General features: G+C 41.4%; 2 protein-coding genes across 11 annotated transcripts in view; one reads left to right on the top strand and one right to left on the bottom strand.

Moving 5' to 3' along the window:
- The window catches only part of LOC124181133 (elastin-like), a 76,954-nt gene extending 71,378 nt beyond the window's left edge, over window positions 1–5,576 (bottom strand). The window contains exon 1 of the mRNA XM_046567396.1: window positions 5,512–5,576. The gene's annotated coding sequence lies outside the window, so the exon portion shown is untranslated. The remainder of the gene's footprint in view (window positions 1–5,511) is intronic.
- The window catches only part of LOC124181131 (cAMP-specific 3',5'-cyclic phosphodiesterase), a 276,361-nt gene that overhangs the window by 122,298 nt on the left and 131,560 nt on the right, over window positions 1–22,503 (top strand). For 2 of the 10 annotated variants that reach the window (XM_046567379.1, XM_046567380.1), the window contains exon 1: window positions 6,463–6,701. The exons of 5 other annotated variants lie outside the window; for them this stretch is intronic. Coding sequence is in view for 1 of the 5 variants with exons in the window: in XM_046567388.1 (XP_046423344.1) it covers window positions 1,043–1,131 (89 nt within the window). In the remaining 4 variants the exon portion in view is untranslated. Of the gene's footprint in view, window positions 1–375; window positions 1,132–6,452; window positions 6,702–22,503 lie in introns of those variants that run through there. 3 more of the 10 variants (XM_046567388.1, XM_046567377.1, XM_046567378.1) reach the window with 3 other exon arrangements.

Raw genomic sequence — 22,503 nt, forward strand, 5'->3', positions numbered from 1 at the left:
CGAATCGCGGCGGCGAACGAAACTCTCTCTCGGATTTAGTACGCGAGGTGGGACGAGCTCTGGGATAGGAGGGAAAATCGAAAGAGCAAAATTAGTTGGAAAAATCGTCGACATTTGATAAATCTCTGGCGTACGCGTACGTCCAGCAACGACGACTGCAGTAAGATTTCCGCGAAGGAAGGAGGGAAGGGAGAAAATGAGAGAATAAAAGTAACCTAGGTATTAGGTACCGAGGTTGGTACGCGAGGAGAGAGCACCAAAAGAAAATCAAATAAACGTCGTAGGAACGAAAATAGCAACGGTGTTGAAAATAATCTGAGAGATTCTATAAATACAATACGACATTCAGTCTTGAGTGGTGCGTCGTGATGCTCAGATGGCTATCTGCTACGAGCCTTCTCTAAACATCGATTAATTCCTTTATTTATGCAATAAACTATCGACCGCCGATGGTTCTTTCACAAGGTAATATCGAAGCAGTATCGCCACGCGATTGTTTGCCAACCAACTTTGGGCGCAAGTTTATTCGTGCGATAGTTTGCGCTTGTTCGCCGCGTGTTCCGCATTCTGTTTAAGCCGCGTCAATTAATTAATCAGCCAAACTAATATACGACCTTGCGAACTGGCAATCAGTGGAGAATTTACCCAACGAATTTCATTACCCGTCGACAAATATCTGGTTACGTTTTTGGTGTGTGGAGTTTTGTACCGAAATGTGAAAATATAAATCGAGTTTATGCATGGAAGTGGGTACGATTCACCCGCCGAGCGATCAGGTGAACAGCGAGCGATCACGCTTACTTGTCAATCGATGAGAGCTTGCAAGTTGAAAGTTTCAAGTGAAATTGCCCAATCCCACTGGTGCTGGATCGAAAGATACCACGATACGGATTTACTATCCGGAAATTCGATAGCAGGCATACTCGATCGCGACTGATTTCAACTTTTATGTAAGCTTCGCGTAATCCGTGATATTTCGAGAGTCTGCGGATTAACGCACCGAGCGAACAAAATCAGAGTTCGCTGAGTAAAAAAATTGAAAATGGAGAAACTCAGCATGGCGGAGGTGGCGCGACGTAAGGATAAGAGACGACGAAGGGGATGGACCGTCGTCGTCGGCCACGAAATTCGGTAATGCCACAATCTCTTTCATAATCTTTCTTCTTCCCTCTCTCGCTATCTCCCTTACTTTCCTGCAGCGTCTTTTCCGCGTTATTCGGCTTTTACTGGAAAGGACCGTTCGCTTTTCAGGTCAAGTTTGTTTTCACAGTACGCAAAAGCCAAGACTCGCGTCGACATGAAGTTAACTCCTCACCCTGGGAGGCGTGCTGTATTATGTGTTTCTGTGACGTTATTCATCCGATGTAAAACATACAGAAATATACCGATTTATATGCTTACACATAAATAGGAGCAAAAAAATCTGCATTACATTCTGCAAACATGTGAAGGGCGCCGCACGTATCAACCCTTTTACTTCCAACCTCAGTCGCACGTCGTCTTCCAGTCGCATTTTATTGAAAAATTGTTCACGAGGCTCTGCATCTCCGTGAAAAATCTTCAAAACTTTTTAATTTTTACGAAAGGTCCGGAATTTGAAAGCGTAGTCTGCGATACGAATGTTTGTGAATAAGGAAGAGCAAATCCGCCAATGAGTTGAGATGCACTGCAACACTTATTTGCAGCTACATCGCAGCGATAAATGATTCCACGAGTCATTCAAAAGTTTATCCTTTTCCATCTCTCTTTATGAGAGATGATATTTCAATTTACTCGAAGTAACTTATCGTAGCGATTAAGAGACCTTCAATGATAATAATAATTAATTACTCCAACGCCGCTTATATTACCCTCTGAATATATGAATCATAGATTAAAACTTTTCCAATTCCTAATTCTATTTTTTCCCTCCTTCTGTTTCAGGTAAGTTTTTTCACCTACGCGCAATTTCGGGTTCCTTCGAAGAATTCTGGTCGATGGCACGTAAGTTCTCCGCCGTTTTTTCCTGTTTTTTTTCTTTCACGTGGTGAGTACTTTAATTACAGCGTGTGATTTCAAAATCTTAAGACAATTTTCTTCCATGTCCTACTGATGTTTTCTAAGTGAACATCAGCTCTCCAAAGACTCACTTTGTCTGGGTGATGTAGAAGGGTGATTTACGCCTGGAAATAAAGAGACGTAATGTGTTAGTAGAAAATACACACATCATTTTTACGACGCGTATCTAGATTTTTATGAGTAAACAGATTAACTTCTTTATTACGGACTTACGCGAGCCGCTATTCTCCGAATATGACCAATTAAATCCCTGCAATTATCTCTGCACACGGTCGAGTATAATATCGTGCTCTAAGATATTCTTTACTCTACACCGCGGATTCTACTTTATCCACTATATTCCGTAGATATTGGGTAGAAATTATTAGAGCCCCCCCCCCCCCCCCCCCCCACAAAACGAGAAATTATCAGCGACCATGCTGCCATCTTACCAAAGAACGAGGTATCCCGCTGCCAACAAAACTTTACCCGCAGAGTTATATTTAAGCAATAACGCGGTAACGCGATACATTCGCATTACCGTCTATATGCGGAGGCTGCTTCTAGTTCCGGTGAAAATTTGTCAAATTTTGTGTGAACCGTATCGATTAATTACATGACTCAATTCCACGGAAATCTATTTAACCCAAAAAATGAAAACTCGTTGATCCACTGTTAACGAAGTTATATCTACACTTGCAACCTTGGTAAATTTTAGCCGTTCACTTCATGCTTTGAATCTGATTAAAAATGTGGGATTCCTTGCCGTATTCTAATTAGCTCGCTTGATCAGACTCGGATTTACACAAGCGATCAGCTTGCTTTGGAAAAGTTTCGCAAATTTCCCAACGTTTTTATTCTGCTGATATCTGTGTCAAAATATTATGATCAGTCACGAACTGCTTTTTTTTTGCGATATCAAACACTGCGGTTGGCCGGTAGCCAAATATTCATGCGCACACGAATCTGCTCTGCGCTATTAGAGACGGTGGCAATAAACGCGAATCCACGTGTGCAGTAGCGACATTTTTTTATGCGAAAATAATAGAGTGCCGAAACTGACAAGCGATCGCGATTAATGATATGTGATATATCAGAAAGATTGAAAGATTGTGAGATTTATGATTTTTTGAGTAGAATGATTCATTTTCCAACATTTTATTATGTTTTGAATTTTGTTTTTCATCATATTTACAATTTCATTTTGCTAAATATAACTAATTTGCCTTGAAACATCATAGTTCAAGACTATCCCAGAATTCGTTCAAGTTGTTCGGATCGATATCTTCGCTTCTACGAAATGATTGTTGCCGTTGGCTCTCCAACGACCCCAGTTCGACACCAGTATCCTTACACGGCGTAAGGATTGAGAACGAGTAAGTCCATCTTCACAAGCAAAGTTCAACCAACGAATTCGAAGATCCTGTAGAAATATCAATGCGCGTCTACTTATAACTAGTTTTAACCCCGCGGTGGGGCCAGGGATCCATTGCTTATTCCGTCTACTTATTTTCGCTGTGTAAAGATAAAGTTTGAAACTGAAAGAAAAAGAAAGTCTCGGAAAAGATTGGAGACGGATGCTTTTGCTCGCGGGTCTCCTTTTCATCCTTTGCAAAAGTTCCGTACGGTTTAGGAAGCGGAACGAAAAGTTTCGTGAAAATAAGATGAATTGAAAGAAATGAAAAAAATGAAAAAACAACAAGTGACGAGGACTGATATACGTGCATACGACTCCTCGCATAAGCCATACGGATACGAAGCTTTTTTCGCAACACATCCGAGACCAGATCCCGTCGATTGCGCAGTAAGCCCTCCATTGTGAGGGGGTTATAAATGGTTCCAGCTGGTTCCATCAAGGCCAGAAAAATCTCTGACGAATTCTGCGATCTGGAAAATTTTCCTCTATTTTTTCTCTCCGTTGAGTTTATTTTTGTTTTCCTCGAATTCAAAAGAAATCAAATTAGGTACCCTCCGACCGATTAATCACTTTATGCGTAGACGCCAGAGTTACAAATTACTCTTCTAAACATAGGCAGCCGTTGATGAATTATTTACGACCTACGACGATGTCAAGACGAAACTGCGTATCTACGGTTCAAAGTGTAGGCGACCGAACTCGCCTTGCACGCGGCAGTTGAGACGTACGTCACTGTAAGAATCTTCCCAAGATTCTACCAAAGTGCAAGAGTTCACTCGACTCGCAAAACCCTGCAGGCTCATCCTTACAGGCGGGCGCTTCGAGGCATGCATGGTACTGTCATGTCGTAAGCGGTTCGCTCTGTTCTTTGAGAACATGCCTGATGACTGCGTTAAAAGATAAATACGTACAGCAACTGCGGGAATATTTGCGCTGCAGTTTTGAAGACGAGGTAAAAAAGCAGGTAATTACAGCGAATGAACGACCGTTCCTAAGACGATTCGCTCCGGTATCGCGATATTGCACTTTCAGAGATTGGCAGATGCGTTTCATCGATTCCCTGTTGCGCGATGGACTGATAAATTGAATTATTCGCTTATGTAACGCGCTTGAATTCTCTTATTCTCGATTCTTTTAAAAGCAAAAGCTCCTCCAACGATGCAGAATACCTCAACTGTTCCGAAAATACAACCTGCGTGACATATTTTCAAAGTTTAACAATCCAAGTCCGAAAAAAATCTTTTATGTCATAGATCATTGGATGTATGTGAATTTTTTTCAATTTGTCCAGGCACTTTCCGAGACCAAACAGCGCAACTTCATACAACGGCATGTTTCATACAATTTTTTCGTGCACGACAAGCAAACGACAGATGTTCAAGTCCCACACATATTGAAATACTTTATACACACATAATACGGCTGTATCCTAGGGTTAAGGGTGCGGGCGCAATCGGATCAAAGGTTCTACACCCTCCCCTATCGCGAAGACATATCGATTTTTCGCAAAGCATTATCGGCCGCGAGTTTTCGTTAATCTGTCTTGTAATGCTCGCAAAAATGTCACAACAACGGTCACACAAACACACTCACCAGTGCGCCACTGGATATCAGCGTATAACTCGTTCCGGTAAATATACACTGGATGTTCATACACCGTACGGAGAGATTAGATACGCACAGCTGGTATTCTCGGCGATGTATTTTTCATCAATTTTCCCTCCCCTCAATTTAGGATGCTTCTCTCGTTGTTCTCATCATTTTCAATCAAGTAGAGTGCACACTTGTTAATTTATACTCGTTGCTGTTTGCGCGTAATCAAATATTCGGCAAAGCGAACCCACCGCGCGATGCTCTAATATTTCGAGTTTTAATCGGCAAGCTGCAGATCGAACCCTTTTTTTTATACAAAAAATAACACGGTGCATACTTTTGGCCATGCAGCGGTAAAATTCTTCAAGTTTTCAGTTCGCAGCAAACACGATTGCGTTCACTTGAGGCCATATCGAACTATCGAATGACAACAAAAGCATGCGAGGAATGAAAACAGTACCTACGTAGCTGCGTTGGCAACGTGACCCAGAATTATACACAGCGTCGAGTGGCTGCAAAGAGAATCCCGGTTATCTTGGCTCTCATATACGTCTGGCTGTACCGTCCGAGAATTTATTAAATGATCCTCCCCGTCCGTATTATTCTACAACTCAAATTGAATCATTGATCATTCGGAAACGCAACTTTCAAACATAACCCAATCGTATTACATCCGGACCTTCGATCGGCCTTCGACAGCGCGATCAAAAGTCTGAAATTAGTGCAAGGTACGAATGTGAAAGACTTTTTATTTCATTCTTTTTTTTTTTATTCGTAACATCATTTCCGACAATCCTGACAGGTTTTATGATAAGTATTAGAATAAAAAAATTCTTTGTAAAAAAGAAAACAAAAAAAAAAAAACTAAAAAATTGCACTCAAAAGTTTCCCGATTCCGGTGAAAAATTACCGCATAATCTAGGCCTGCACAAATGAACTAGTTAGAACGAGGTCAGAGCCCGGGGATCTACTTTATCAAATCTCAATCTTGCGCGATCCTTCCACCGAGAAAATGGGGAAGAAAAGAAAACGAGAAAGAAAGACAGAGAGAGAGAGAGAGAGAGAGAGAAAGACTCTCGTCGGGTTCTAGGGCGGAAAAATAAACGCCTGTCCGCGGCGGGTAAAATTGGAAGCAGCATTCCTCGGCGAGGGCAGGTCAGGATCTCGCGCAGGATCCGCAGGATCACGTTCGGAATCGTCGAGGCTCAGGCTCGCGGCCTGCACCAGCAGCATCATCATCATCATCATCATCGGCAGCGGCGGCAGCAGCAGCAGCAGCAAAACCCGACTCTTCACCCACACGGCAGCCTGTATGCGGGAAGCCGATCTGCGACGGTGTGCGAACACGTCGATCCGCCCCGGCCCCCCAGCACTGCCGTGAAACGCTCAGTTCATGAGAACGCGTCGCGCGGTTCGGGCGCCCTTTTTGCCCCTCTGTGGCGGCGATTGTACACCCTCGAAAAAACGCGAACGGGTTACCAGATTGGAAAAAGAGCTTTGCAAAATTTTTGAGGATCGCGATCGAGCCAACGCGGATGGATATAACGTGCACATAGTGATACTGAAGTGAATAACACGGATGAAAAGCCGCAGCATCCTGCATGGATCTAATTTAACGGAAGAGTGATTTGCAAGCCCATCTAGTACGAGAGAGGTGAGAGTTGGCGTAATTTTTACGACGTGTGGTTTGTTCTTTTACTTCGTTTTTTTTTTTTTTTATTCTTTGCTACACGCAGAACGAGTGTCCGGAGTCATTTGCGAATTCAGTAAAACCTAATAAAAATGATTTGATAAAGGCAGCGGAATTTTGTGCGTCGGAAACCACCGATTGATTTGTGTCAAACACAACTCGCTTATTGCGAGAGGTCGTGTAGGAATCGAAACCACGTGGGATCGCGAATAAATTTATTACCCAAATAATCGAGAGTGGCTTTTTCGTGTCGGGCAGGAAAAGGTCGAACATCCGCTAGAAATCTGCGTATCGCATCGCTGGTTATCAGCTCGGTATATATATATATACGCCTTTGACAGTCACGTCTCGGCAAATATTATGTAACGGAGAAACACTCGTTGCCCGAACACCGCTGTTTTGTATCACCGTACTACGACCAGACGTTTTTAATTGACGATTTTCAAAAAGGTTATACATGTCCTCTTCGATTGTCAGACCTCAACTGAAATTATTTCCGACGACGAAGTCGCGCTGCGATCATGCTTCTAAATTTAGACGGTTCAGATATTACAAAACACCGCGATTACCTTCGAACATTTTTTTTCTTCCCACCAGAATTTTTACGTTTCTCGCGATTGTTCCTCCTCGCTGAATCGCAGGTCGTTACATGAATCGACGGTTGAAGCTCAAGCCCAACGCCCTTGATCAAAGAATACGGAAACTGCCTAGAGGTGGTTTATCATAATTCTACAATACATCCGATATTTTAAGAGAAGTCACAGCTGCGAACGTAATCCTGTACGTAGTCGACGACATTCTTCCGAATCTTGTTTTAAATTCTATTTTTGACCTGGTGAAAATCATAGCTTTTCACTCGTAGCTCTGCTTACTTACAAGCTTCTATCCATTGTGGCTACGATCGACTTACAAACGGTATACATGTTTATACGTGCTTAATTACAATCTATAACAGAATGAACTCGGTATGTTTTTGGTAAAGACAAACATACGCGTTACTTTATATAGCAAATATTGCCGTACTGAGCGATACTCGATAATATTTGAAGTGATTTGTTACGCGGTTTTGTTTATACCGTAGTAAAAACAAATTCTCGCAAACAAAAATAACTCAGGAATTATACGGGCTGTGTGAAACGATGGTTTACTCGGTAATTATAACGAGTGAGGAACGCGACACGCGACGAAATAAAAATCAATAAATACTTGACTGTTTTGTTTAACTTTACACTGTGTCCGGAAATCGTTTCAAAAAAAAAAAAATCGTTCTTCAATTCAAATAAACACGTAACGAGAACAGGGAAAGCTGATACGACTTTTCCATTAAAGCAAGATAATTTGAAATGCCTTGGTTTATAACAATTAAAACTTACATTTAATTGATATCTCCAGATCCCGCAGGCTCTTGAAAATTGTTTTACGTTATATCTAAAGTGACTCTTGTTCCGTTCAAATATACTTTCTCTGCAGGCAGATTCCAGATGTACATTTTTTCATCAGAATTACCTTTATACATGCTTGAAACGTCATATTATTCAAAATTTGGCGTCGTTCTCCAAACATGATCGTTGCACCCGAGGTTCTTTCTTCCGTGAAAAATTTATGAACTTTCGAAATCGGCTTGCTTTCCTACATCCCATCATTAATAAAAAAAAAGGGTATCCGGGACTGCGTGAAGTTTTCATCCACTGGGTTTTTCGCACCTCCGCTCTTTACTATTTCATTGTCGGTAAATTCACACCGGGAATGTGGCGTAAACAATCCCGTACCCTCAATGGAATCCAATGGTAGTTTTCACCTCTCTGAGCACGGGTATATAACGTATGTATAACCTACATGCAAATTTGTCCAAATACGTGGATGTTTACCAACGTGGCACGCAACCCGCCTCATTCGTTCTTTTAATATGCAGGCGAACGACCGTCGTAATCGTTTCATTCTTACAATTAGTGCAAAACTTTATCGGTAAGAAAATAGCCAAAGTTCAATGACAAGTATCAGATATGATATTACGTCTTCATTTCTTCGCCAATGAATATATACGTATATATATATCAGGGTGGTTAAAAAAATTAACTTTTTTTTCAGTGCCACATTTTTAATAGTTGTAGGAAGAGGAAATAAAATGCCGGTTAAAATTTCAGTCCTTAATATTAATATTTAGTGATTCCTGAACGCCATTTTTAATTTTCCACTCGATTAGCACGCGAAAATAAATTCACCTTCAGACCTTTTTTCGTAGAGCATTCAATTCCATACAAAAACTTGCAACGGACATTTATGTACATTGCTTGCTTACTGAGCTACAAAATTCTGAATAAGAGTAAAATTATTTTCGCGTGTTAATCAAATGGAAAATGAAGAATGGCGTTCAGGAACAACTAAATATTAATATTAGAGGCTCAAATTTTAACAGGCATCTTATTTCTTCTTTCTACAACTATCGAAGGTGTGACTTTAAACAAAAAATCGTGATTTTTTTGAACCACCATAATATATACGTATACAGTGAACGGAAAATGTTCAGTTAATTGATAGCGGGTTTGAATGGTTCGGTGGGAATAATTTTCACCTTCCGATTCATCGTCATTCCGGATCAAAAATTATCGTCGTTACTTTTGCATCACCTACCGTTCTTCTTTCCGCGTAGCTATCAACGAATTACTCGTGCTGCCGTAATATTGAATAATGAAATGATAGGGAAGTCGTAACTCTTTGATTCATCTTTCATACGCTAGGTATGAAATTTATTGCCCATTACGGAGCAGAGATGGTTTCTCCTCGGAACACAGTAGCTTTTGCATTAGCTTCTGTAACCTCCCTATGATCCAACGAGCTTGATGCGAGTTTGCTTGAATTCAAGGCAAAGCAGTTTTCCATGCTCGACAATTTTCTCTTCTTGACAATTTCGTTGTCCAATTATAACAGCGAGAGTTTTATTTCTTTTACGCGGTAGTCGAGGAGGCGTGTACCTTACGTCTCATGCTTAGAATATGCCCTCGAATATTGCCTTGATTCTTACATTCGCTCGAAAACACGGCGATAAAACTGCCGAGCCGTGTTAATTTGAACGAATCCGGCTATGCGTTGGCGCAGGAAAGTTAAACGATGCGTGGGTCATGTCATGTTTCCAGAAAATTGTCAGATACATATTTTCCGAAAGATTTTCTCACTGGTATTTTAACCGCGTACTCATTTTATCGCGAACATTGAATACTTCCGTGCGAATGATTTCGCTTCCATGCCAGGCTGAGAAGTTGATCACTCTTTAGTGCCTATTTTGACAGGCTGTTTATGACCCGGCTGTAGATAACGACACGCATACAAATGGCATTGAATTACAAGCGGGCGATCGATCGAAGTTACTGCTGAAATTGTGAGACGGAAAATCCTGGAGGATATTTAGGTGCACATGAGTATCGTTTCTTTTCATACGCAGTTACATATTAGGCGAGTTCAAGTCGCCGCCGAGCCTGAAAAGGTTTTCATTTGCTGAAGTATCGTTCATGTTTGCCAAAGTGAGGTCGTACGAGATGGGGAAAAATATACGTATATCTCACTTAGGTAGTAAGTAGCACCTGTCAAATGCTCCACATAACCACTCGGGTAAAAAGTCGACAAAACGATACGCGAACAGATGTTCTTTTGTACAAAATCCACGGATGAACGTTGCGGAACGAACGCCGCATTCCGCAGCGAAACCTGCGTTATCGATTTGTGCAATTCGTTCCTTCCCCAATCGACCGGACGATCCGGTATCGGACACGGCTTTCGTCATAGTCGGCATTTCGCAATCTCGATATCGAATCCGCGAAAGTAACGTAAGAGTTTCACCAGAGTTACGGTAATTCGTTTTCGAATCGTTGAGCCTACTTTGTTGTTCAGTTAAGATAATACACATTTAATCATGATTATACCTAATGTAAAAGAAGGTGCCGTAGGATACTTTGAATAAAGAAGTTAACATTTATCTAACCACGCGGATCGCGTTTCACCTACGCTGCGAAGGGTATACTTATTCTTATTCATGTCCACCACCCACAATCTCCGTTATAACGCTACCGGAAAAACATTTTCTCCAATATTTCGCAGCCGTTGAGCCGGTGAATAAATGAATGAATCATTTTGGGACGGGTTCGTATATCTTTTCTGGGGATTGATTGATCAATGGGAATAACATCTTCGAAATATTACGTTACGGGTACTGAAAGGGCATTGTTTCAAGGATCACCCCCGTCAGTATCAAAGTAGGAGCTTTTTTGCCGATTATAATCTCTCCGTCGGTTCAGCGCATCGTTTTGCCTGGGATTCTCCTCTCTCGTTCCTCGAGTATTAATTACATATTAGATCTGAGAAAAGCAGGTCATCCGCCGCCGGTTCAGCTCTCCTATCACTCGTGAGTGTTTTATTTCATACATATCACATATGTATAAACAGAGGCGAGTAGAACTGGGAGCTGACATCGAACGATACCTACACACTCACTACGTATATACTGCGTACGGGTTGTTTGTGTCCCATACGCGTGCGTGCATGTGGACAGGCATTTTATAATACACTCACTCAATAATTCATGCGTTTATAAATTTTTCAGCACCCCGTTCCTGTCCGTCCTCGTACAACACGTAGTCGTATGCGTATGTACCCACGGTTCGAATCGCGTTCTTTGATACGGATTTATTTTGGCAACGAAGAAGAAAGTAAGCGCAAAAGAGGACGGTAGTCATCCCTTTGCAACAAAACAAAAAAAAAAAAAAAAAATATCGACTTCTTTTCAAACTCGCACTTTATGCCCAAGGCAACCAAATGCTCTTGTCTCCGGTCTTGGCAAGAGATAAACTCAACTCTCCCTAATTTCGAGCCTTCTGAAGTGGGCGTTCCATCATCGTGAAAGACTCTTACTTACGTCTTAATCATGATCCCAGCTGGGTGTTGCGTTTGTTAAACTGATATTAATTATCTTTTACACGGAGTAGCTCGGTACCTTAGAAAGGTAAAGCAGAGTACAAGTCCACCTGATAACGACCTTCCGAGAGCAACGAGATATTACGCGGAGTAAATTTTACGTTCTACGTGCGTATCGGTTGAGATAAGAATCGGAATAGACGCTGTGTGTTTCGAGAAAAGAAAACAGAATAAGAAGACGATTCATCTGCAGATCTTCTCAGCTCCTTACATAACTGACGAGTCTCGAAATATCGGTTTGGCAGACACGAGAACACGCGATGTGTTTGGCACGAGGTATGAAATAAGATGAAAGACGGCGTAATGTAATTTCATTTGTCATTTATACATCGGGAGTAATTATTTGCTGAGAAAATTTTCGGACTCTATTAAACCAGAAGGCAATTTCACTTGCAAAATGACTCCCAAAATCGTATAATATACATATATTTACAACGGTCGACCTTATAATAATACGAAATAATGAATAACCTTTCATTTTTTCGTTATTCTAATTTTATGCTTTTCGTGTTCTCTCATCCGACGACGAGTAGAACTTTCAATTAACGTGCTAATATTTAATAACACCCTTTTTTCCTGAAATATTCCACCACCTGACCCACGTAATTGTACAGTTCACGATTACAATGCTTTTCCCCTAAGAATTTCATCGTTCCTACCAACGTGCTTTTCTATATAAAGATCGTTATCTTGGAAAAAAAAATGTTCAACCTAAGCTGGTTTGGCCTGTTAAACTTTAAAGCACCGGATTTGCTTTGTAAAATTCAATCCCGTTACTTAACGAGTTTATAATACTCTGCAAAACTTATTACATTCTTGAGTGCAGATAATTAACGGTGTCGCCGAGTAGATGATTTATAACCTTTATACAAGAACGGCTCTCAGTTTCCGATGATTCAATTATTCATTCTCCGCTAGCACTGATCAAAATGTGAACTCTACCGTCGAGTACTGATCACGTATTTCTGAGGACAATTTCCGTAATTTCTGTGAGAATCATCAGTGCCTTGAAGTTCTGGAAATTGCGTCGATGGGAAGGCGAGCAACGGGGACCAATACACGTTGGTAAATTGTAACTTCGCAGTAGATTGAGCGCACGTAACACAGCTGTGATTGTAATTGGAACAGAAGCCAGGTGCAGTAATATCTGTATAATCAAAGCGAGAATTAGACGACAACGGTTGGATAATTTCGTTCAAATTCACCTACGACGCTGTTTAAATTTTTCCCTTCCAGCGCCTCGATCACGATTTCATTTTGAACTTGTACGCAATAGAATTAACAAAGTCTAAGCCAAACTAATTGTAAGCTGTAATCTCGAGAGGTACCGTAATTGATGTAAATTTTTCATTCAACTTTTTCTTTGAACATCAGAGCTGTCGGGCCGATATATTTCAGATTTTAATTATTTTTTTTTTTTTTTGTCCTCTCGCTTTTTCACTCGTTACTTTTGCACTCTCGTTTCGTTTTGTCCCACCACGGAACCGTTGACGCAATTAGAACGGGGTTTCCGTCCTTCATTTTATCCTGCAAAGACAGTGAAATGGTGAAAATTGAACAACGCGTTACCTCTCTACGTGCAGATATACGTGTCGAACAATGAGAATAATTTCCGTCTCTTGATTCAAATACGCGCGATGCATTCACGATTTCGGGGTGATGAACCTTCAAGCAGCAAAGCAGCGCGCGCATTGTACGCGACGTGAATATTTTTCGCCACGTATTTCACTGCAGCCTACGTGTAACAAGTTGGGTGATCTGCCTGTCTTGCTTTTCCCATACAAGTATACATATACGTACTAGTACGTGTGTATATGTACACATACTCCACTTCGGATTCGCAAAGTATACGACGGACGAATGTTCGATTTTTCACGGTCAATTACTTTTTCAATTGACGCAAAAGTTACGGTAGCAGCAAATGAGTTATTTTATCAGATATCAAGGGCAAATTTTGAAGGAAAAATTAACACAGCTCCAACGAGCGAGTCGCTTAGCGTTTGTATGAAAAATTTTTTCAATCGTGTAAATGTTACTTTGCCGCACCTAAAAATATCCTCGTTAACACTCGTATTTATATAACGTGAAAATTCGTTGATGTGCGCAGTTGAAGTCTTACCCGTACCGACGAATAGCGACTCGTAACAAATTTTTACATACTCGTGTGCTTCAACACCGTCAGAAGATCAAACCTGCAATTTTATATGCATATCTCGTTTTAGACGCGTGTATTACGTAGGGATTGTAAGAGGAATAGGGGGGATTGGAAGAAAAAATTTCGCTGCGACAACTTTTATCCAGTTATGTACTCTGGAGTACTTGTTGAGTGTGGAGCATCTGAGAGGCGTAGAATTCCTTGATCCCTTCCGACTGACAAGATTCCGGTCCCTAAGTAAACGGTTAAACATGCAGTGGGTTCCTCGGTTTCTGAAGGATCACCCGTCCAACGTCGATCAGCGAGCTACACGACAGGGACTGAACGCGTAGACGTGAGTCAGATTCGTATAAGATCGAAACGATGTAACAATCGTGACGAATTGCGGATAGGGACTGATTTTCTTGAAGCTGCAGCCTCTTGAAAAATCTGAAAAGTAGGATCCGTACGGTCTTTTTGGATTTTCGCAAAACAGTTGATAACGATCGTAGTACGAGAGCTGCAGAGATGTAATGAAAATAGATGAAGAACCTTTCGATGAAAATATTCCTGGCTTAATATTTAAGGGCCGCAAGTCGTCAAGTCGTCTGTTCGAAAAGTTAATTTTATTTATGAATATTGAATATCCGAGGTCGCTAATTTATCTCCCAACGAGCACCTTTGATCTCGGCTATCGATGGAGAAAAATTAAATTTGGTGATGAAAATAAAAAGGTGAAACGAAATTAGCTCCTCACGAATCGTATCGCCGTAAGCTTGGATCGGCAATAACCACGTTAACAGACGCGTGTCAGTCGATTCTTAATCCGTTCAGTGATTAATTAATTCTACGGAGAAGTTGGGTTATAGAAAAGCTAACCTACAGCGTGTCTGATTGAATTAAACCCACGGATCAACTATGTTATAATGCTAATGATGCACGTAGGAGTACGAATAGTTCACAAACAATTTTGCGTTGGTTGTTTCAAACGGATGCATTGTAAAATTAAACAGGTTGATTCGCCGAACGATACAATAATTGGTATACAGTTAAGCAGTAAGGATTATTACCGATCAATTAGAAACGTTTTTGTGTATCGATAGTTTTACCGCATACATTTTATTCAAATCCTGAACTTACGAAGCTCAAGCAACTGCGGGCTTTCAATATTGTCGTCAGGTTTTTCGTTCTCGCGTTTGATTAATACCAAATATGGATCCTCTACGAGATAAGGATCTATTCGCGTGTTCCTTCATATAGGAATTTCCGCGAAGTCGAAACCTGGCTCATCGCAAAATGGAACACTAAGTTCCGTTCAATATTTAACCGCCGATGGTGTTCTCAATTTCCATCGCATGATTCGAACTCATTTGCAAACAACGTTATAGTTGCCGGTCAATACATAGAATAGATACTGCGTTCTATTTTCGTGTTCGAATGCAGTGTTGCGATGCGCTATTTCCCCGAAATCACGTCGTTCTCGTGGAATTTAAATTTCTCATACTAAAAATCCGATTTCTACAAAGCGTTCTTGTGAACCCATTACGATTAGATTCAGAAATTCCAGCTGTGTGCCGCAGAACGATTAGATTCATTCCAACCACAAAACAATGCACCCTTTGACTCTGGCTTGCGAAAATACAAATATGGGAAAAACTGGTCGAATGATAAAACACGGCAATTCAAATGTATTTTCCATTCCATTTTCCATCTTCGAATTAAAAACAGTCAACGTTGGCCTTCAGACGCTTGTTGCGAAGCTCGCTTGTCATTTACAATCATCGACTAGATACACGTTTTTGAATATCATTCCGCTCTTACAGAGGAGTCCAAGTTCAACTTCAACGGTATTGCTCGAGCGGCTAAAGTTCTCAATTTTGACAGTGAAAATAATGAATAAATCTAATAAATTGAACACGAGTAAATGACGAACACTCTGTATTTGAGGACTGGCTGAATCCATTCTTCTGCTCTTTCCCTCCATACGTACAGTATTTAATTTATTTTTCGCGCATGCCAAGTCCTGCCGTTTCGTGTATTTTGATACATAGATTACTGTAGCCCGCGGGCTAACCACGCAGCGACGTATTCTCCCGGCCATCGGACGTCCTGGAGAATCCATCCACTGTTGTGGAAAATTCCTGATAATATGATATTAAACTGGCTTCCCAACTACACGAACGTCAATCTCAATGGCCGAGGGAAAGAACAGAAAGAAGAGGAGGGGAAAAAAAAAAAAAAAGAGATACGAAAAGGGAGGAAATAAAAGCAGTCATAGATCCGTCTTGTGACTTGCCAGTTCTCATATTTGTCGTGTAATAAATACACGATCATTGAACCGTTGGTCTATACGTCTCCTGCAGTGAGAAAGCTGTTATTCGAGCAATACGAATTGTTTGGATTAGTTGCAAATTGGCTTCTACGGAGCAAAAAACCGTGACAGGTGAACGACTAATGTAGACAGCAAAGGGAAAACAGCCTTGGTTGTTACGTGTCTCTTCGAGATTTTGGTTTCAGCTTACCGAGTTCCTGCAACTGCGAGTGACGCGATTAGCAATTCCGATATCGGAATCGGTGATCCCGGAGCTCGACGCCGCTAGTCGAGTACGGGATCAATTTTTCTTTTTACAAACGAAAGCTGACAGACTTAACAAGGGATCCTGCTTACAGGGATATCGATCGACGGGTTATCGAATACGTTGATTATTCAAATGCGGTTTGAGGCGAGATGATGGCGTAGTCGCTGCTGTGCAATTTAATCGATGATTAAAATTACTCCGTCGTATTTGCTTCCCGGCTTCTTCGCCTCCGATATTTCTATACAACGCAGCTGGCTTTACTCACGCTCCAATTATCAATAAAACCTGACGACATTATTATCTTACCTCAACGTTATAAATAGCTGCACGGCTGCGGTGTTATACGCAATTATATCATAGCTCAATATGCATCGATCGAGGGGAAGCTGCTTGATAATTTATACCTATCGCGTAGCCTGGAAGTTCACCGATGACTTTGTCAGGTATTGGAAGAAAAATACGGCATTAATATCTCGTCTTACAAACGCACAATCGTTTACCCGTTTCTCCGTTTCTCCATTCGTTGGAAATATTTCAGTAAAGGATACCGAACCAGCCAAAACTTTACGTCTATTGCACGAACCAATTTTCTCGCCACGTGATTCATTTCATTTTCAGGTGGTTGCGCAGGTATGCTTATCAAATTCCATTAGGTGTATGTATCTAATTAAACTTTCTTATTTGACGTGACTCTCGGATTTTAAGGCGTCTTTGGATTTCATTCAAGCACGTTGGTTGAGCTCGTTTCACGTTCTTTCCTTTGACCCGTTCATCGTCGGCTTCAGCGTGGAAGGTGAAGATGGGTTTTGACAACTTGGTGTCGTAACCGTTCAATTACTGTACTGTTTGACTTTTTTCAGATGGCTATGTACTCGTAGCAGCTGAAACTTATAGCGAAATGATGAATCTCATCCAGCATTTCAACAAGTTGTTTTGTTCTTTATTGATAAAAGATTTGACGTATTTTTAACAGTTTTATACTAATCGGTAGATAAGAGTTTTTTCAACCAATTGAAAAAAAAAATACAAGTATTCAAACTAGAACTTTGTACTTTGGGACGAGCGTGAGAATAGCAGCTTAAATCACCGTTGAAAATGATTTTCCTTCCTTTGGAATATCCTGAAATTTCAGCAAAGCCTCAATTTTCTTCAAGTTTTCCGTCGAAAGTTTCCGGGAGGTTAAAAGCATCCCGTTTGCCTGTGTACAACATTGACTGATCAAAAAGATGCAACGCTGCCGTCGTCTCTCAGTTTTATGATATCCAATTATTCCCCGAAGGCGTCTCTATCTAAAAGTTTACCTCGTGTTAGGTTCGAGACCTCCGAAGGAGATGATGAATTCAACGTTTTCAAGCTGCTGCCAGAAGTTCATAACTTCGAACAGATATTATAAACGACACGACTAAATGGGTGGCAGTGATTAAATCAGTAATGCCCTTATTCCGGTGTTGATGAAAGTTTATTTTTCTTCTAACTCTTTCAAAAATTATTCGTATATATATGCGTGATTACCATGTGTACAAGTCCTGGTCACTTATCATCGCCAAGCTTTCATGTACGGCTGGAATACATATTCGAAGTATCCGCGATGCCGCATTTCTGTTTGTCTTCAGTCACCATACCTGCGCTCGGCAGAATCTAATCAAGTTTTGAATTTGCTTTGAACACTCAAGTTTCGCAATTAGATTGTTCTCAGTGCCTTCGTTGCGGTCGTGAAACTAGCTTCTGGATTGGTACCCCACATCTGCCAGCTTTTATACAGTAGACACATATGTAGACTTATATTTCGTACGGAATAAGCAAAGTCGAGAATACAACTTTGCGCTCCCCTGCGGCCTGCAATTAGAGGAAACAGTCTTGTAAAAGCTGTGTATAATAAATGGAAGAAACAAAGAAATGAAATTCCATTGGAAGCTGCTTTTCAAGAAAACATTAAAGGGTGATCAAAGTAAAGGAAACGATAAAATATTTCGAAACTTGTTTTATCCATCGGATTTTCTCTTGAAATCTTCGAGGTTCGACGAAATGACTCGACATTTGTTGATTAAAGAAAACAAGACGCCTCATTTCTAGTACTGAGATGAGTCATGCAGAGCCGTCGCATGATGATTGGTAAATACGTAATCATGTGTTAGACACTAAAGCTTCTGCTATTGGGTGGAAATTTGAATGCTCCTCTCACCTTTAACGTCTTATGAGAGTTTGGGATACCTACAGATAAAGTTAAGTCGAAAAAAGTTCACTGTTCTTGATAAAAAATTGATTGTGAGTAACCTTCGCTGCGAAAGAGCACTAAATTATTTCCTGGATAAATCAAACAACGGCGTCACCTGCTCAAATTTCACCCCTTACGCGCTGTTTTTATTTAAAAAAATGTTCCCACTTAATCTCATTCGTAATTCCGCTCAAAATCCTGGTGAATTATTATGCAAAGATCCAGGTCAACTCGTTGAAAATATTGAAGAGGATACAGGACGACGAGGAGTGCGTTCCTCGGCAAATAATTTATATTTACGCACGCATCGCTGGTAAAATAATGGAAAATAAACACGCGTCAATAATTTTGATTATAACCAGCTTGAATATACGTAAGTCTCTTTCGTCCGAGGATTCTTACGAAGATTAAATATTGCCCGCGTACGTAACTATAGTTAAAAATACGAATTTTATGGCAAGTTACACAATGCTTCTCTCACAAGGCATAAATATACATATATTGATAAACAGCGGAAGAGCCATTTCGTGCAAACCAGCTGTTAAACGTGAGAATGAGAATTTTATAGTCGGCTAGATATCGGGCAAGATAGGGAAGACGATATTAATAATTTTCCACTCATTTTCCTCGACGAGTAAATTTACTGCCGGAATTCATATTGCGCCATGCTTGTTTAAAAAGTACCAGAACTCCCAAGTCGCATTCCATCGCGCGCTTACAAAATAACAACAAAAAAAAATTGGACCACTTGGTAAGTTTTCAACGCCGAGAGCAGCTACATTTACTCGAAATATATTTGGGCCGTTATCGTTTAAATACTCGAGCAACGCCTGATGGTTGCTCCGTGAATTTTAGACCCTTCGAGAAACACGGCAGGTACTCGTGAACCATTGTTAAGCTTCTTCGGGGTAATGGTCTTAACGGACTCTCGCCGAGACGTTGCCCTAAAATTTTGAATTTCCTACTTCTCATACTGACTTACCCTTACCCTCATACCCCATTCCTACGATCCTTTCTTCAACATCGCATAAATCTTTTTTTTTACACAAAACTTGGAATCAGGGACGTCGGATAGGTTGGGATTCAAAAACACGGCGTGATTTCGCTAAAAATGTCAAGTCGGTTCTTGCGTATCACAGCCAATTATTTATGGCGACGCGGACACGAGTCATGCTCAATATTCTACTCTTCAAATTGAATGTAAATGAAAAACGAAACAGGCTACTGTGCTTTTGCCCCGAAACTCCCGACAGATGATAAGTCAATCGTTCTCCATTCTTCCAATAATTATCAGTCAACAGGAATAGAAAAATTTCCTTCGAACAACTATAATCATGTTATTTCTCCCAGCGCCCCATTTTCACTGTTCTTCCCTACTACCTGAAATTGCGTTGTCATATCTTTTTGAAATCTTGTTGATGCGATGTCGTGTTTGGCATCCTGACGTTTTCATGAGATGTTTTTTCCTTGGTTTTATTCCCAGGCTGAAGCACACCTCCAGAAATCACTTCTATACGAAATCGTGGACGTGAAAGCAAAGGGCAGGCGTCTCTCGAAAATACAGCCTCTTCGGCCTTTCAGCTTAACCCCTTTAAAACCAGTCGAAATAAAATTCAAAAAAAAGTTCCTCGAAAGTTCACTTTCACAACTTGAACCCAGTGTTTTACGTGTCATCCTTTGTACCCTTAACGACCTCATCCGCTCCAGCAGTTCGTCGGCATTCGTCGCGAAGGGCTTTACGGATGATATAATATTCGTGAAATATTAATGAAACTCCACGTCATTCTCACACCGCAGGACGCCTTGGGCTTTCGCAGAAATCCATCTTGTTCGATACTACTCGGCTGAACTTTGGTCGTAAAATATTAATGCCATCGACATCGCTGTATCTTCAATTTAGTATCGAATCACCTTCTCGTTGACTAATGTGAAATTTTTTCCTCGCCGTCTGTGACAATCTAAAAATTATCGTCATCTCGCACCTTTTTTCATTTCATTATCTTAAAATACGTCCCTCGTCGTTTACCGGTATTTCATTTCTACTTGTTGCAAGAAAACGGGAAAAGCGCTCCCGGTATATTCCAAGTATAACCAACTCCGTACATAACCCGCATGGAATGGCGCAGCTCGTTTATTCAGGCGGTAAATGTCATACTTCGCATTCACTGGCTCCAACCTGCAACCGACCCTTATAATTCCTTACACAGTTTCGAACGCGTTCTACACCGACTAACGTGTGACGCGGCGGTAGTGACGACACACCGAGTGCAGCCGCAGTCCTATACGCTTGACCCAGAACTTAGCTTAGGCGATATCGCTAAGACAGCTTATGCGCCGGCTATGCTCTGCCAGATCGATAGAGCCGGTTAATAGAACCGTAGGAGACGAGGCTATAGCGTGCCAGGACGAGGCCGTCATATTTTTCCAGGAGGCACCAGGCGCATCTGTGTCAAGTTCAAATACAAAATGGCAAATTGCCTTGGCGTTGGGACGCGTTTTACCAGCGGTAAAAAAAACAGCCCGAATGTTATTTACACAAGCAGACACGAATCCATGGTTGGAAAAAAATTCGTTTTCACCGTAGATCATTCTCCGTGCCGTACATTCGGTATGCCATCGTATCTGTATTGCGCGATTCCGCGGCGTGCCGAATACGATGTAGATTAAATTTAAAACAGATGCGATATTACGCATGGTTAATACGGATATGGCCCTCGCGATACGTCGATAAACGTATACGTAAGTAATACGGGCGCTGCTCAACGTGACGAGAACAATAAATACGGCTCACGGAACACCGCAGCCATTCTACAACGTCATGCGATCCGTACCTTGAGCTTTGCGGTGCGCTACTGAAAAACATGGAACAAACACATAGATCCGTGGATTTTTATGGCAGAGAATGGGTTGCGGCGGGTTGCTAACGTCTCGCCGATCTCAACCCCCTCTCGGTCGCACACAATTTACGGCTTCTCCTCGGCACTTTCTCACCTCTCGACACCTGCATGTGGTCAGGTGCCAATTTTTTCCAAGGCCGTTGTTTGATAGAATTTGCGAATCACGCGTGATGTGTGCCCCTGAGGTCGGCCTGCCACGAGAGAGAGAGAGAGAGGGAGGGCCAAGGTGTTGGGGTGTCAGCCAATAACTTTATGTAGGTATCCCGTAGACTTGATGCGGAGTAGCTAGGAGTAACTTTGGGTTAAACACCCTGCACCCAAAGGCAAGTCAAGTCTCTCCTCTCCCCCTGTCCGTTCCACACGCCGCACAGATTAATTAATTTCATCGGATATCACGGCGTTTAATTACCTCAGGTATGAGCGCCGGTACCCGTTCCCTGTCAAATGCATTGATGAATGGCTCTCGTCATTGGCAAGACCTCAAGTCATGTAGCCATCGGTCCAGTCGCACCTGCAGCCTAGCAACGGGAACCCGTGCAAGGGTGGAACGGATAGTGCGGGGTCGGTATAGACGTGCGCCACGATCGTCCGGTTTCCAGTTTGGCAAGAGATTACAGAGCGAAGGTGTTGGTTGGGAAACTGAACAGTACACACGGCTGCCGAACGTCGAGAGTCCGGACTTTCCGTTAGTAAATTAGGACGCTGACGTGAGTTGGCTGATTTTCGGAATGATACCAAAACCGTGTCCTATGGTCTTCCTCTTGTTTGTAAAAATCATAGGTGTAACGCACGCATGCGTAAACTATCACGAGGGATGAATATGACAGGTGTCACAATATTTAAATGATTTATAGTTACAGCATAACGCTGCGAATACAATTCACTGTACGTTATAATTATATTTACCACTAGGTCGATTTTATTATTATTGTTTTTTTTTTTTTTTTTTTTGTTTTTTATTTTGTCAAAAAATACT

Source organism: Neodiprion fabricii, chromosome 4 (genome assembly GCF_021155785.1).
Source record: "Neodiprion fabricii isolate iyNeoFabr1 chromosome 4, iyNeoFabr1.1, whole genome shotgun sequence".
Taxonomy (NCBI): Eukaryota; Metazoa; Arthropoda; class Insecta; order Hymenoptera; family Diprionidae; genus Neodiprion; species Neodiprion fabricii.